The 17,950-nt window shown below is 26.8% G+C and overlaps 1 protein-coding gene across 1 annotated transcript in view; it reads right to left on the reverse strand.

Moving 5' to 3' along the window:
- The window catches only part of LOC100209788 (pre-mRNA-processing factor 19), a 39,901-nt gene extending 23,992 nt beyond the window's left edge, over positions 1-15,909 (reverse strand). Inside the window, exons 1-7 of the mRNA XM_065807907.1 lie at positions 15,811-15,909; positions 15,576-15,725; positions 10,479-10,555; positions 10,321-10,378; positions 6,926-7,009; positions 6,726-6,805; positions 1,118-1,138 (exon numbers count right to left, since the gene is read on the reverse strand). Of these exons, the coding sequence (XP_065663979.1) occupies positions 1,118-1,138; positions 6,726-6,805; positions 6,926-7,009; positions 10,321-10,378; positions 10,479-10,555; positions 15,576-15,725; positions 15,811-15,829 (489 nt within the window). The 5' untranslated portion in view covers positions 15,830-15,909. The remainder of the gene's footprint in view (positions 1-1,117; positions 1,139-6,725; positions 6,806-6,925; positions 7,010-10,320; positions 10,379-10,478; positions 10,556-15,575; positions 15,726-15,810) is intronic.
- Between the last annotated feature and the right edge of the window lie 2,041 nt (positions 15,910-17,950).

Below are 17,950 nucleotides of genomic sequence, written 5' to 3' on the forward strand. Positions count from 1 at the left end.
TAATAAAATTAATCTTGATGAGCCGAAATTTTGGTATCAACTTTGATAAAATATTTGCACCAAATTTGAGAATCTGAAATTTTGGTTTATTTCTGTTGCGGCTGATCACTAGAAACAACATCAAAAAGAGTGCAGTCTTAAAGTGAAGGAAAACAATAGAGAACAAAGAAAAAGATTACTAAGCGAAGAGATGCTGAACAGAAGCACATAAAGGAATGATCAGAGAATTCAAACCTGATTACATGACAAATAGGTGAACTGATAATTAAGTATATGCACAGACAAGCATGTGACTATTGGAATCTTTACGAACCAACAGATACCAACCAATAGCCTTTAACACTGAGATGAAACAGCCAAATTCTAATAAATCTCAAAGAGAAAGTAAGTTTGATATTTTTTGCAAAAGTTCAAATTCAACAGTACTTATTTAATGCAATGTTATTATTCTTCATGTGAAGGAGCATTACTTAAAACCTTTATTTGAACAAAAAAGTAGAAACTTGTATTTTTACGAATAAACATTTCAAAACACTTTTCTTTTAAATGTCTTTAAGTAGTAGATAAGATTTTGTAAATGTAAATTACGCTGGATAATTTATATCTCTAGTTTTGTCAATATAAATATTTAATGTTTGTAGTAATTTTTATACCCATTTAATATTTATGAGATATTTGAGATTATACAGCCCTTAGATGTGTGACTAAAAAGTCTAAAGATTTTGTAAAACTTACTAACGAACAAAATGCGTATTTTGAACCAGACTCTGAATGTTTATTGAGAGAAAGATAAGTTTATCAAAAAACAACAAAAATACAAATGGTTAAATCTTGCAGTAAAAGTGATCAGAAAAATCCAATGAAATTACTTTCGAGTTGCCATTTAAAGTATACATGCAGAAATTAGTATAATCTTCATAGGATAGTTAAAAATTATTATTAAATTATTAAAAGTTGATATAAAAACATTTTTATAAAACATTTTATAAAAAAAATCATTGACTTTTCTTTATATAATTATGCATTCAACAGCAACAAAACTACCATTGTTTAGTAAAATAAATTAGTTTTTAAAAACATAAACCTTTGATTTATTAATAAATTACATAATACTTACAGAAGAGTCCATATCTTCAACCTAAATTTAAACAAATGCAGATATTAAAACATCTCAAAATATTATTCACAAGAAGTTATCCATATTTTATCTTACAACTAAGAAAAATAGTGTTTTTGTGACAAATTGTTAGGAGAATATATTTTGTGAGACAAAAAAATGGATAGACTTTACAATAAAACTTTGCAATAAAACTCAAGCTAAAATAATTTCTCAATTTTATCTCAATCAAACAAACCTCAAAAATAAAGCTAAAACATTCAAAACCAACAATAGCTAACAAGTGAGTAGTTTATATATAAAAAAAGAAAGATTTTTTTTCTAATTTTAATCAAATTAAAAATTTATAAATTGGATAACATTATACGCTTGAATTAGTAAGGGATCTGTGCTTAGCCTGTGGCTAAATATGGGACTTTTTACAAACCTGGCCCCATAAAATTATAAGGGTTTGATAGTCAGGGCAAGGAAAAATTTATAATACATAATATATCATAAATTTATGTTTATATTTACTATTTATTAAATAATGGCATATAATATGGAAAAATATGGATATAATCATGTTTGTAAAAAAAAAAAAAGAAAAAAAAAAAAAGGTTAGTTTACCCGTATAATCAATATACGTGTGAACACCAAATTATATTTAAAAAATTGATAGAGAGGTAGCAGCTTCAAAAGAAAAATGTATAAGTAAGAAAACTTAGATAGTGTGTTAAATATGGTATGAACATGAACTTCAGTTAAAGAAATATGCTAGAGATTATTCATATTAAAGAGAAACAGTCTAAATTGGGGAGGCTAAAGCAATAATGATGATTGTGATGATGATCACCATGTTTATATAAGTATATATAAAATGTAGCAAGAATTTTAAATAAAAATAATACATTTTTAGAATGCATTATGAAATGGTTACGTATTGTACAATGTATTATGTAATATTTATGCAGCCAGGTCACAAAACATTTCTGGTCTTTTATCAAACGTGGCCCCAGCCCTGGGCAAATATTAACTTTGGTCACTTACTAACCTAAATAGTGCACATAGAAATCAATCCAATAAATCTTCATGTGTCTGCGCGATGTCCTTAGGAGAATCACATTACACATAGATTTCTTTATTGAACCGGAAAAAAGGGAGGAACCGGAGGGAGGAGGGGGTAAAATTAAAAAAATTTGCATAGCATGATTCATGGAAAACACCTAAACAAATATTTCATAAATATTAAACTGACATGTTTATAAAATGAAAATTTTTTTATGAATACCAGTTGATTACAAGTTTATAAACATTATTTTCATTCAAAAATTCCTTTTTTTAAAATTATATTTTTCGTACATTCAGGAGAAAGAAAAAAAAAAAAAAAGGCCTAGTGAGGAGGAAGGGGGGGGGGGGATTTGGGTAGGAAAGGCAGTGGGTAATGCATTACCCACACTACCCCCTGTATTTATGCTAAACTATCACGCTTTTAATAATATATAAATTTAACTGCAATATCAAAATGACATATAGTTATATATATCCATACATGTATATACACACAGAGGTCTTGCTAAAAGAATATTCATATTGTTAAAAAATGTCATTCACCACAACAAATTTTAACTATTGGTTTATTACTTAGGCAACATGATATTCATCTATATTTATTCATTTAGATATTTATTGCTCTACAGGGCTCGAATTAAGCGTATCGTGAATCCCGATTACTTTTCGCACCTTTGCGATTAGTTTTTTCTTAAAATTTGTTTTTATCGCGATCTTTCTTTTTTTTTGTGATTATTCTTTTTTTATTTTAGAAGATTGATACTCTATTCGCGAATAATTAGTGTTCTTTTACAGTATAAAACTGCAGTGACTTCTGTAAGGATAATTTTTTTTTTTAAAGCGGAGCATAAAGTAAAAGAAAGAAAAATAAAAGATTTAGAAAATCAATTAGCAAAAATGTTCAAATGCAGGAAAAAGACCGATTGTTTAAGGAAGGAAAAATTTATAAAAAATAAACGATAAAATACCTATTCGAATCAAGAGTACAAGCTAATTATTGCAAATATTACCATATGTATGGAAGGCCGCTTTCAATCTCTCCAAAAATCACCATTGCTTATACATTTGGTAGCTTTACTTGACATTTATAACTGGCCGTTAAATGTGAATGATGGAACTTTTGACGATAAAGCTATCGGTGAAGTTGTTGAACATTTTTCTGAATTTTTAATTGGTGTAGGATGTGATTTGAATAATATACTTCATGAGTGGATCATTTTAAAAGCATACATGTTTCCCATCATAAGTAACAATCAAAATGAGTATTATTTGAAAATTTGGGAAATTGTTTTTTCCAAATCAAATTTGGTCAAAATGCCGAAATATTCTTGATATTTTTGAATTATTTTTAATTTGTCCTTTTACAAATGCAAAAGTAGAAAGAATGTTTTCATGTATGAATCGCGTAAAAAATGACTTGAGAAGTTGTCTTAGACAAGATCTCTTAGAATCTCTACTTCGGATAAGCGAAGAAGGTCTTGAGATTGACAAATTTGAACCTGATACTGCTATAAACGAATGGTATAATGATAAAGTTAGACGATTGTCAGCAACAGGGATGCAGAGTCCCAAAAGGACTCCGCCTTTATATCTCTACTTTTTCTAAGCCTGTAGTGTCCAGAAGCTCTAAACACGTTTGTTGTCTTATTATCTGCTATAATAAAAAAATTCATGAGATTTAATGACTTGAAACTTATTGTTTTTAAGCTCGGAGTCCTTGGCGCCATTATACCAAAGGACTCCGGGCTTAAAAATCGATTGTTCCAATAACCTAAAAGTCTTAATTTTTTTTCTATTAGTAGTACATAAACTTATTTATATTTTCAGAGCTCCTGGATACCAAAAACTAGAATAAAGTAATCTTTTTGTGACTTTCAAACCCGGAGTCCTTTTTAGGACTCTGCATCCCTGTTGCTGACAATCGTCAGAAACAGGGATGTGGTCGGTCGATGAAAATTTGCTGACAACTGGTCAGCAAATTTTCATCATTATCCAGAAAAAAGAAAAAGAAAGTCAGGAAAAACAGACATGTATCTAGCGACAGTTACAATATTGGATTTGGAAGAAAGTGAAAGCAAGGAAGAAAATTGTGACAACTTTTAATTTTATTTTAGCGCATTGTAACCCCTTAAAATTAAAATATTAAATAATAACTTGTAATGGCGTATGATTTTTTGCTTAGTAAAAATAATTTTTTGTTAGTAAAAATCCTGAAAAGTTCTAAGCATTAAACTAGTGAAATGATTACAAAACGATCAAAATATTTACGATTTTGATCTAATACTTTTTCTATTAGCAATCAAAAAAAGTATTAGATCGTAAAAGATTCTATTTAAACACATTTTTTTCTTTTGCTTTATTTTAATGAATGAAAAAAGTGAACGCTAACTTTTATTAAAAAATACATTGAATGTAAAAGCAATAGATAGAAATATCATGGGAATTTGATAAAGTTACTTAGATAAGAAAACTTACTTAATAAGAATTTAATTATCATTCTTGTTTGTGATTGTGCGGGTTTTCGTGAAAATGTTAAGTTTTAACATTTTATCACGATAATGTTTTCATCATTTAAAATAGTTTTTTATAACTGTTTCAAATTTATAGATTGTTTTGTTAGAGTTTTAAATATTTTTTTTTTTACTGTTAAAAATTTATAGAAAATTAAATATTTTAGTTGTTTTAAACAGTTTAAAATATGTAAATAAAATAGAAAATAAAATAATTAATTAAAAGAAGATTATATCAAGTTCATTGATTTTACAAAAATACAGCCGTTAGAATTAATGCAATATAATAATAGTAATAATGTAAATTATAACTAAAGATACTTTACAACCACTGAACGTAAATGTTATGACATCTTATGCAAAAATGAGACTTATTATATATGTTATTATAAATAAGTTAAAATAAATAATGCACCCTCCCCTCCGGCGGGAGTGGAGGAGGGGTTATGAGAAACAAAAAAATCGCGATTAGATTTTTTTACGTTAATTCAAGCCCTGCTAAGATAAAAAAAGTTAAAAATTTGTAATAATTGTATATAAAAATAAAAGACAATATACATTAATAAAAGCATTAGACAAATTAATTAAATCAAGTTTTTGTAAACAAAAGCATCACTAAAGCAAAAATAATTAAAATTACTTACAAAATTTAATAACTTTAAACAAATTTAACAACTTTGAAGCATTTTAAAAGCAGTGAAAATTAATCGCCAAAACATTTGTGAAATTTTATAACTTGACAACTTCAAAATGTTGTAAAGACATGGGAAAAGCTAAGGAAGTTTCAAATGAAATAAAAAATTATAGAAGTTGTGGGAAAAAATGTCTTACAGAAGGATTTCTTAACTTTAGGATGTTCCAAAACCAGGAGTCAGTCACATTATCAGGCATCTTCATCAGTACAAAACTATTAAAAACAAGTCTAAAGTTAAAACTGAAAAAGACTGATAGATTATAGGTAAGGTATTCCAAGAATGATTCTCGCTTGACTGTTGTTCAACTTGATATAATGCGCCAGTTTAATGACACAAACTGCATTACTGATACAGCTAAACATTATGTCAAAGTAATCTGTATGGCTGTTTTCAAGTTAAGAAACCACTGATATCTGCAAGAAATTTAAAAGACAATATTTGCAAAATATCATGTTAGCTGGACCGTTAATGACTGATTATAAGTCTTTTCCTCTGACAAACCAAAGTTTATGCCATCCAGCAGTGACAGAACCAGGGTATGTCAGACAATGAGTAGGAAACTCAATCCAATATATCAGTTACATACTGTCAAACATGGAAGAATCTTAGGGGATGTTTTTGTATGGCAGGTTATTTGCAGTTGTGATTTTAAAAGCTCTCCTTTCATAACAAATCAATCTTTGACATCAGATCTATATGTGACTGAATGCTTGAAAAACCAACTTCTTCCTCTATTTAAAAAACACAAACAATCAACCTTATTTTAACCAGACCTCAATTTGTTCCAAAGGATGCTAATACACCAAACTGTCCTGAGCAGCAAGTTATCAAATCTTACTGGGCAATTTAAAAGGAAATATCGAGGAAAACAGGCAAATATGAAAATAGTGTTAAAAATTTCCAAGATTTATGGATAATGATACAAAAAAAGTGACACCAAATAAAATTGGGGAGATTACTACTGGTACTTTACAGAAAATTAAATTACTTGCACATTGTAAAGTTAAGACTTAATTTATTTTAGTTGAAGTAAAAACTAATCATGTAAACATCATTATATTAAAAAAAAAAAAATCATTTAGATTATTTTTAATATAATAATAATTGATTAAGCAGATTGTGAGAAAGCTTAATTTAAAATTGTCTAAATTTCAACTGATCATGGTGATATAAAGAAATGTTAAATTTTTTATATAATTGATCTTATTTATATATAAATACTAAAGTTGAACCAATAACTAATGGAATGAAATCCCGTCTACGGCTATACCACATACTGCATACCCAAGAAAGCAGTATGCGATAATGTATGCATGTACATGTATGTGTATTTAAATAAAATTTGTATTTAACCTTTGCTTTGCTTGCTTTCTGTGCTGCCAATGCGGTATGGTGTGATATGCCAGTTTGCTGAGGTTTAAGCGTTGCAAGTGCTTAAAAATAAAAAAAATTAACTTTTTTAAACAAATAAAAACATCTATATTAAGCAATGAAAATAATAATAACAAATCTGAAATTCAGTTCAATAACATTAAACAATTTAGTTATCAAACCTTCTCTGGCTGCAGTGGCTTCCTTTGTTAACCTGGCAATGACACGACATGCTGCATCATGTTGATACAAAGCATGAGATAATTCTAGGTTTAATAAAAACATGATTTTGTTTAATAAATAAAAAACACAGAAATGTATGATGGTATTAGAATTTAAAAGTTAGACATTAAAAACAATAACAAAAGAAAGAACAAGAACAAAAAAAGGTTGAAATAGCTATGTATTCTATTTTATAACAAAAAATGTAATTTATCAAGATCAAATTTATTAACAAAAACTCTGTAGAGAATAGTAATCACATCAAAATGTTAGATGACACTCATCCTACACTATGTTTGTCATTAAAATTTGCAGCTCAAATTAATCTTTAAATTAAGCTTTTTTATTATAGCTATCAGTGTTTGTTTTAGAGTTGAAACAAATATAAAAATTGAAAATTCAAGATTTTCAGTTCTAAACAATATGTAAGAAAATCACTTAACTAGATAAATTAATAAAAAAATTTATTGTACAAAAAATTATGTTTAAAATGTCATTTATAAAATGACCTGTTTTGCCTGAGGACTTGTTTTTACAATAAAATGTCTGTCTAATGTTCTATATGTTCAATATTATATATATATATATATATATATATATATATATATATATATATATATATATATATATATATATATATATATATATATATATATATATATATATATATATAGATCTAAAGTTTGTTGGCTTTGGGAAGAGCGGAAGGAAAAAAGTGATTCTTACACCAACACATACGTCACTTTTAATTACTTCTGACTTTCGTCCAACATTTGCGTTTTGGACGAAAGTCAAAACCATTAATTTAATTACAAATTAATTGTTATATAAAAAAACCACAAAAACGCAAATTTAATTGACCAGAACGTTTTTAAAAACACTCTAAATGTTTTTAACAATATAAACAATGTTTTTATTTTTATTTTTTTTAATAAAATGTTTTTACTTTTATTTTTTTTAATAAAATGTTTTTATTATTTTTTTTTTACTGTAAATCATGCGCGGAGTGTTGCTACATCGACTATCTTATAGCCTGACTCGCAAGGGAGTGCTGCTACATCGACTGACAAATAGCCTGACTCGCAAGGGAGTGCTGCTACATCGACTGAAAAATAGCCTGACCCGCAAGGGAGTGCTGCTACATCGACTGAGGGTTTGGTTGGGGCAGGCAGTCTATCATTATTAAAAAAAAAAAATTCCGGTCTTGCATTTTAATTTTTATTTTTTGTCAACAAAATATGGAAAAAACTTTCAGACAACATTTAAGGGTTCTATATATATATATATATATATATATATATATATATATATATATATATATATATATATATATATATATCCTTGCGAGTCAGGCTATAAGATAGTCGATGTAGCAACACTCCGCGCATGATTTACAGTAAAAAAAATAAAAATATTTTATTAAAAAAAATAAAAATAAAAACATTTTATTAAAAAAAATTAAAATAAAAACATTGTTTATATTGTTAAAAACATTCAAAATGTTTTAAAAACATTCAGAATGTTTTTAAAAACATTCTGGTCAATTAAATTTGCGTTTTTGTGGTTTTTTTAAAAAACGATTAATTTGTAATTAAATTAATGGTTTTTACTTTTGTCCAACACGGAAATGTTGGACGAAAGTTAAAAGTAATTAAAAGTGACGTATATGTTGGCGTAAGAATCACTTTTTTCCTTCTGCTCTTCCCAAAGCCAACAAACTATAGATCTATATATATATATATATATATATATATATATATATATATATATATATATATATATATATATATATATATATAAATATATAAACATCAATTAATACGAGAGAAATTCGTATTAATTGATGTTTATAAAATAATATATATATATATATATATATATATATATATATATATATATATATATATATATATATATATATATATATATATATATATATATATATACACATTCACACACACACAGGGCCTATTCTAGGAAAAAATTATTATTGCAAAAAGCACTATAAGACAACAATAAAACAATATCACAAGGTAATTAATACAAATGTTTTGAGTTAAGATGTTTTGTTAAAATTAAATATTTACATTAATAAAAAACTACCTCATTCATCAACCTCATTCAATTCATAAACTCCAGCTTTCCCAGGACCATTTTCAAATTACAGGATTTTTCAGGAGTGGTTGGCCCTGCCAGCTAAAGCCCTGGCATTATAAGTTAGAACTTTCATTGATGAATAATTTTTACAAAATAAAATGAATATATATATATATATTTTTAACAGTTACTTAGACGCTCCAAGAAATCTTTATGAGCAGTCTCTCTCTCTCTCTCTTTTTCTCTCTCTGTATGTATATATATATATACACACGACCCTTGAAATTAGGAGAAATAAGTTTAATAAGAAGAGCGGAAGGAAAAAAGTGATTCTTACGCCAATACATACGTCACTTTTAATTACTTTTGACTTTCGTCCAACATTTGCGTGTTGGTTGAAAGTAAAAACCATTAATTTAATTACAAACAAATCGTTTTTTAAAAAAACCACAAAAACGCAAATTTAATTGACCAGAATGTTTTAAAAACATTCTGAATGTTTTTAACAATATAAACAATGTTTATATTTTTATTTTTTTAATAAAATGTTTTTACTTTTAATTTTTTTAACAAAATGTTTTTATTTTCATTTTTATTTACTGTAAATCATGCACGGAGTGTTGCTACATCGACTATCTTAGAGCCTAACTCGCAAGGGAGTGCTGCTACATCGACTGACAAATAGCCTGACCCGCAAGGGAGTGCTGCTACATCTACTGTCATTTAGCCTGACCCGCAAGGAAGTGTTGCTACATCGACTGAGGGTTTGGTTAGGGCAGGCAGTCTATCAATTAATAAAAAAAAATAGTTCCGGTCTTGCATTCTAATTTTTACTTTTTGTCAACAAAATATGGAAAAACTTTCGGACAACATCTACGGGTTATATATATATATATATATATATATATATATATATATATATATATATATATATATATATATATATATATATATATAAATATATCAAACAAATATCTATTCTGTTTTGTCTTAAATGATATCAAAAATAATTTGTCGCATAGGAGTCATTACAGATGATTGTGATATGCAAGTACAAGCTGGATTTTAACAAATGTTAATTTTCATCAACATGAATCATGTACTATTACACCTTTTACAAATAGACATTTTTCAAAAAATTGTTTTTAAATTTTGAAAATTTAAATGTAAGTCATTATCAATCTATGTCAAAATCATAAACTAATGAATAACTTTAGGGGCTAAAATAAATACTTATAAAGAACTTATTGATATATACCTTGTCGAGCAGCTTGGAGTTGTTGTCGTAAAGTAAAACTATGTAGCATAACTGCATCCTACAAAAAAAAAAAAAAAAGAAAAAAAAATTGATTAGTTGTTAAAAAAATTTTTAATTCAAAGTTTGACTACTAAGATTATATTTAACATAACACCAACCCATTCATCTTGCAAAGATTTCAATATTGCAGGTATACTTGTTGCTGAAGGAGGCCTTGGTTTTGTAATTGGAGTAGCTAAAATATTCAAAATAAAATGACTTTGTATTAAATATAATTTTAAATATAATAATTTAAAACTAAATTTAATACAAATTATTAAAATGACTTTTTTAAATTCAATTTATTGACTAATAATTTAAATTAACTTAAGATCAATCTATTGACCTAATATTAACTAATAACTTATCTTATTGACTAATAAAATAAAATATAAAGATTGATTGATTACAGATTACAAATTTTTCAAGATTTGTTCATTTATATTTACACATACCAAATATCTTTTGCAATATGTTTAAAGAAATATTTGATATAACAGAGTAAAATCAAAATACAATTGAATACAGAAAATTACAGCAATTTATCTGTAATATTAGTTTCCAAAAAACAAAAAACACGCACCATGTTGCTTTAATGACCAAGTAACTTCATTTATATGGGAATCAAAAAACATTTTTTTTTCCATATTGATGGTTAAAAATTCTACAAACTATTTTATTTTTTTATGAAAACCTTTTATAAATGTGATAAAATAATTAGATTAGAAAAAAAAAAAAAAAATCATGGATTCAGATGATATTAATGGTATAAATGACACTCTAATGTCAGCGCTGAAATAAGTTTGTTAATTTAGTTCTTCAATAACATTTTAATTTCCATCAAGTGATGAATAGTGATGCATAAAAGTATTCATTTTGATTTATAAACACAATTTTTTTGATAAAAAAAATTGTGTTTATAAATTTTATAGATAAATTAGAAAACTTAAATTTTAATTATACTACTTATTAAATTGGTAAAAGTTTAGTGCAGTGCATTTATTTTTAAATTTGAAATAAATTTTAAAGCCCTAGCTTAGTATGTAAAAATGAGCGCTCTAACCAATGTTGTACAAGGATGAAGCAACCTTGATGCTTGGCTAGGCTTTCTGCAGTGCTCTACTCCGCCTATCTACTTTTCACTAAACTGTTTATCATAGGATTTACTTTTATTACTTGATTATGTTAGAATTTCACAATATAATTTTACTATAAAAGATAAAGTTAAAACTGAAAATGAAAATATAAATGAAAATATTAAACGCATTTGGTCATTTCATGCCAAGTGAAATAAAGATTCTTTATGAATTATCTTAGGTTTAGCGAAGACTTTTATTTTGTGCATATGTATGAGAAAAGAATGTTTTAAAAACTTCAGATTAATATCTAATATGGTTCTTTAAAAAACACTATTAAGTAATGGTCTACTTTGTGTAAAATTTCACTTTTACACAAAAGTAGACTTTTTCAAACAAAATATTTTTTCCCCATTATTTTTGACAGCTAATAAATTCTGAACAAATTGGTTTTATACTTCAATTATTTAAAGATTGCAATGAATACGTTTAGCAAAAAAATATTTTAAAATCTGGCATTTTAGTATTATCCATAAATGGCAGGCTAAAAGTGGTATTTTGTTTTGGAAACTAGATTAAAAATTATCTTGAAAACTAGATTAAAAATTAATACAAATCAGTTTGCCTGATGATTTACTTGTGGTGAAAAAACATTTTTAGAAAATAAAATTTAAAATTTTATTTTCAAAAAATGTTTAAAATTTCTTATATGCATCAATCATAGAGTGTAAAAAAAAACAAAAATTATTGGGCACTTATTTATAATTCCCTAAGGTAGTCTCCGAAAATTAGGTAAATTTTGCATAAATTTTTTTTTTTTAATTTTGATTTTTCAGATATTTGTCTACTCATCTTTATGATAAGTACTATTTACTATTTTTCATTGTTTTTTTTTACCATTTATCTGAGGTAAATATCAAGCTTCTAATGTACCTTAACCCCAGCAATTTTACCTATAGATGAATTTATTGAAATGACTTGTGAACAATTAGACAGATTACGAGAACATCATTTTATACCAAAAATTTAAACAAACTACATGCAACATTTAAAAACTAATTTAAAAGAAAATCAAGCTTTAGTTCTCTTGGACTTTGGAGAAAAATAAAGCTATCTAATGCAGGATGCAGTGCAAGGTTTCCACTGGAACAACAGCCAGGAAACTTTGCACCCCTTTGTTGTTTATTTTCTAAAAGATAAAAAACTTGATATTCAAAGTTACAGTGTTATATTATCAGACTATCTGAAACATGGAACAGACACTGTTAATTGCTTTTTCAATAATGCTATTGATAAATTTAAACAATTACAAACATTTGAACACATCTATTTTAGTAATAAAGCTGTATCACAGTATAAAAACTACAAAAATATTATCAACTTATGCTACCAGAAACAAAATTTCAACATTACTGGAGTGACACTTTTCTGCAATTTAAACTTAATTTAGGAAGAGAGATAAAATTCATTTTCTACAATAGTTGGAAAACTGAAACACTGTTATTCCAATGTGACTTTTCTCATTAAAAATGAGTTTCATTTGATGGTGTTTGCACTAATGTGGATGTTTCTACCTCCAGAGTTCATTTTAATGATATTTAAAGCTGCACACCAGAAGCATATGTGACTACATTTAGGAAGTATTCTTAGTATTTCAGAAGAGCATCAAGATCTTCATATTAAATTTATGAAAAAGTCTCTTTTATGTAGTAAATTAATATGACCATGCAGAGATGATCTCTGTTGGGAACCTTTGATGCATATTTTATACAAAGATTAATCACTTAATGTCCAATCTAATGGACATTAGAGATTTTATTATACTGAATTCAATAAAATCAACAAAATAAATTTAAATTGGAGAGATTTAACTTTATTTGAATGAAGTTAAGTTAATAACTAAAAAAAAATTTTAAACTGTAATAATAATTACGGTTTAAAATATATAAATATATATATATATATATATATATATATATATATATATATATATATATATATATATATATATATATATATATATATATATATTAGTATTTTAAGATGCTTGTAAATTTTTCTAACACTTTGTTTTGATCTAAGATTAACAGCATATAAGACCATTAGACCTAACTATCTGAAAATGCAAACATAAACTTTTCAAATCCACACAAAAAATGCCAGCATTTTTAAATTACCCTATTTTTCAATCATCAACGGTTGTATGTGTTACTAGAAACCAGTGCCCCTCTAATCTACCAACTGGCCTATGTAAAGGGTGCAACTAATTATAAGTCATTTCTTAATAAAAGGAAAGATATGGTTGGTTGTCCTCTCGTTGATCTGGTCTTTATAGTAGATAGGAGCACAAATATAGGGGGCAGTAACTTTTTAGAGACCTTTATTAGAGACCGTTCAAATAAACCTTATTTAGAGACCGTTCAAATAAAGGTCTCTAAATTAATTTAGATATTTAGGTACTTAATACCTAAAAATCTAAGTTAATTTCAAAATGAAACCATTATTTCTTTAAATTCTATTTTATTATAGGTAATCAGTGGTGTTTATGTGGTCTACTCCCCTCCCCCCCCCCCCACTTACTGAAGTGAGCAGGGGGGGGGGTGAGGGGAGGGGTGGCACCAATCAAAGGGGGAATGCATGAGAATGAGGAGTCGCATGTATTGTAGTTACAACTTGGTTGGGGTATTGACAACTATAATTTTTTCCGCAGTTACAGTGCTTCTTTTATTTCGAAGAAGCTGCTTCTTTGGCGAGACCTTAATGTATATGGTGAAGAGCATGAATATAGTAGTTGGAGGATTTAACAGTGTTGTTTATATGTTAGTCAGAGAAGAGTGTTGAACCTTGGGTGACACCTAGGATTCTCACAAAATTGTGGTATATTTGCTAGGATTCTCACAAAATTGTGATATAATTTCTAAGATTCTCACCAAATTGGGAATGCGGTAGTGGTAGATCACTTGCCTCATTAGCAAGAAGTTCCGAGTTCAATCCCAATTGTGTCATTGGTAGCACTGCGCTAAACTTGTTTCTTTGTACATCCGCCTTGGTTGTAGAGGTTCATGTTTTGGAGTTATAGATTTGAGAGAGGTTTGTAACCACAAAAGTAGCCTCTTTGACTGTATTGGTCTTCTTGGCCTTAGGGTGGTGAATAATTAAATAATAATAATAACAAAATTTGTTTTAGTATTTTTCCAGAAAATGTAATTTTGGAATCATTTTTAAATTTTCTAGTTTGTTTCCTAGGTCCAAATAAGATAGCTGTTTTGATATATGTATATATATATTTATATATATATATATATATATATATATATATATATATATATATATATATATATATATATTGCTTTTTTATGTGTTTTTATATTGTTTTGATATATATATATATACATATATACACACACACCCACATATATATATATATATATATATATATATATATATATATATATATATATATATATATATATATATATATATATATATATATATATCTGTTGGAACTAAGAAAAATGAGGTTGGTAATATTTTGCCAACCTTAATCTGTTAGAGGTCTGCACAGCCCTCTAATCAACTGAATTATCTAAAATTATTTATCCACCACCAGTAAATCAACAGACATTTGGTTTGTATTAATTTATAATCTAGTTTTCAAGATAAGGCTCTTAAAATCAAGAAAAAAATCAGCAGAGGTGTATTTAAATCACAAGGAGGGTGGCATATCCTAGTTAATTTTTATTAAAAAACAACTAAAATTTAAATTAATTTTTTTTTTCTAAATGTAATGATTGCGTTCTTGCTATCTTCAAATATTGAAATATAAAACCAATTTGTTTAAAAGTTAATAGCAGTTAAAATGATAAAAACAACATTTTGTTGGAAAAGTGAAATTTTACATAAAATAGACCATTACTTAAGTAGTGTTTTCTCAAGAACCATAGTAGATATTATTCTGAAATTTACTTTTTGATTTTGTACATATGTACAAAACCAAAAAGTTTTTGCACAATGATGAGTCGATAAAAAATCTTTTGAAAATTTACTGGATTTGGCATGGAATGACCTATTAGACATTTCTTACATATTCCTTGGTACAAAAAAAATCATACTATACAATAATGTAATATAAATACATACTTTTTAATTCAATAAGTTCGCCTTCAGTCAAGATGTCTCCAGTAATAGGATCAGTGCCATTTTCGGCAATAAACTTTTCAATTAAACGTTTTTCAAATATATGCTTTGAAATTGGTGATAAAACAGGATGTTCGGGAACTTCTCCACTAACTTAAAAAAAAATTATTTTAACAGTAAAACAAACAAAAACAATTGATTAATCACTTTCATAACCTTAATTCCATCACTAACTTACTTGAACAAACCAAAGCCATTTTAAATCTTTTTTGTTCACATGTATTGTAGTTACAACTGGGTTCGGGTATTGACAACTATACTTTATTCCGCAGAGACACGCTTCTTTTATTCCGATTGTAAGAAAATATTTTGCATTCGGGACCGAGGGCGCGAACGACGAGTTTTGAAATGCCCATTTTGAAGCGCGTGCCTCCAATAATGTTTTTTGTATAACCTTGTTTTTATTTATATTAAAATATAATTTAATAAAAATGTAAATTTAAACTCGATTCAAAAAATTCTTTCTTCTAAGAATTGTTTAAAAGAACGTTAAATAATAACAACGAATCAATACGCTACTATTTTAAGAGCTTTACTTTAAGTTAAAAAATTTTTATTTTTTATTTTTTATAATAAAAATATTTAAATATATATTGTTACTGTTACTCAGGGATGCGGAGTCCCAAAAGGACTCAGGCTTTATATCTCTACTTTTTCCAAGTCTGTAATGTCCAGAAGCTCTAAACATAATTGCTGAATTATGATCTATTTTAAGAAAAAAGTTCATGAGATTTAATGACTTGAAACTTATTGTTTTTTAGCCCGGAGTCCTGGAGTCCCGGAGTCCTTCCCGCCATTATACCTAAGGATTCCGGGTTCAAAAAACGATTGTTCCTCAAACCTAAAAGTCTTCATTTTTTTCCTATTAGTAGTACATAAACTTATTTATATTTTTAGAGCTCCTGGATACCAAAAACTAGGATAAAGTAAACTTTTTGTGACTTTCAAATTCGGAGTCCTTTTTGGGACTTCGCATCTCTGCTGTTACTATTAATAAAAAAATTTGGCATTTTAATCACGATATTACCTAAATAATGCAAGCAGAAAAAAAGGTTAAAAAAGCAATAATACTTTTAATGCAAAAAAAAATTTTTTTGTAACACTTCCAAAGTCTGAATTTTATTATAAAACGCTAACTTTATAAATATCGGTCAAACCGTTAATGAGAAACCATTGAACAAGCAGCAAATCGTATGAAGAAATATTTCTTTAAGTCGCTTATTTTATGATTATATGCAAATATATTATTGTTTGTATTTAAATTACATATTTCAAAGTTATTTATTTATAAATTATAAATCGTTTTTTATTTTCGGCAATTCACAGTTTATCTTGGTAATAATTTATTTTATTACTATACTATATGTCATTACTTTTGCTCTAGTTCTATGAAATAAAAAGCATATTATTTGTTTTAATTAAATCACAGGCGTTGTTTTTAGCATTGAAAAACTGTAAAAATTTACACAAGTTTCTTTTAAAGTACATTTAATTATAAGTCCATAATCATATGGACTTTTATTTTGCATTTTTGAATTGATTTTTTTTTTATCATTATTATGCGTTGTTAGTTTTTTATATCATAAAAAACAAACAATGAAAGAAGATTTGCAAAAATTTATAATTATCTTTTGTTAGTTTTTCACGATATAATTATTGGTAAGAAAAAAGTGAAAAGTGGTGCCACTTAGAGAAACAAGTGAAAAGTGTGCCACTAAGAAAAAAAAGTGAAAAGTGGTGCCACTAAGAGAAACAGCTGCAGCCAGGGAGGAAATCAGAAAGTACCCTATACTAACACATTTTTTGAAAAAATTTAAAGAATACAAAACACGCAGTTCACATTTCAAGTGCTTTGAACACTGGATGACATTAAGAAAAGGTAAACTGATATTTCATTTAATTAATTGCTTTGTTACTTTTTTTTTAATTACTTTTTTTTCTTTATTTAGATAATGCAGGCATAGCAAATCAAGCTACCATAGACGAGCAACAACAAAAGTTGCTTCACAAAGAGCGGATATTTTGAAGAGCTGTATTGGAAAGGATACTGGACATTAAGGTGGGTCATATTTTTAATTTTTCTGATTTTTGCATCGTTACTAGTGGGAGAAGTTGCTACATCATCTAATATGACTGCCTGAAAAAAATTAGTTTTTTAAAATTTAGTTTAAGAGAGGCAGCTTTTGCTTATATTATATGGGAATAAGATTCAATGTTATTCGCCAACATATCACCTGAAAATAAGTAAAAACACCATAAAAAGACTAAAAGCTACGTTTGTATACAGAAAAAGAATATATTGTACTTTTTACTGTCGA

Source organism: Hydra vulgaris, chromosome 10 (genome assembly GCF_038396675.1).
Source record: "Hydra vulgaris chromosome 10, alternate assembly HydraT2T_AEP".
Lineage (NCBI taxonomy): Eukaryota > Metazoa > Cnidaria > Hydrozoa > Anthoathecata > Hydridae > Hydra > Hydra vulgaris.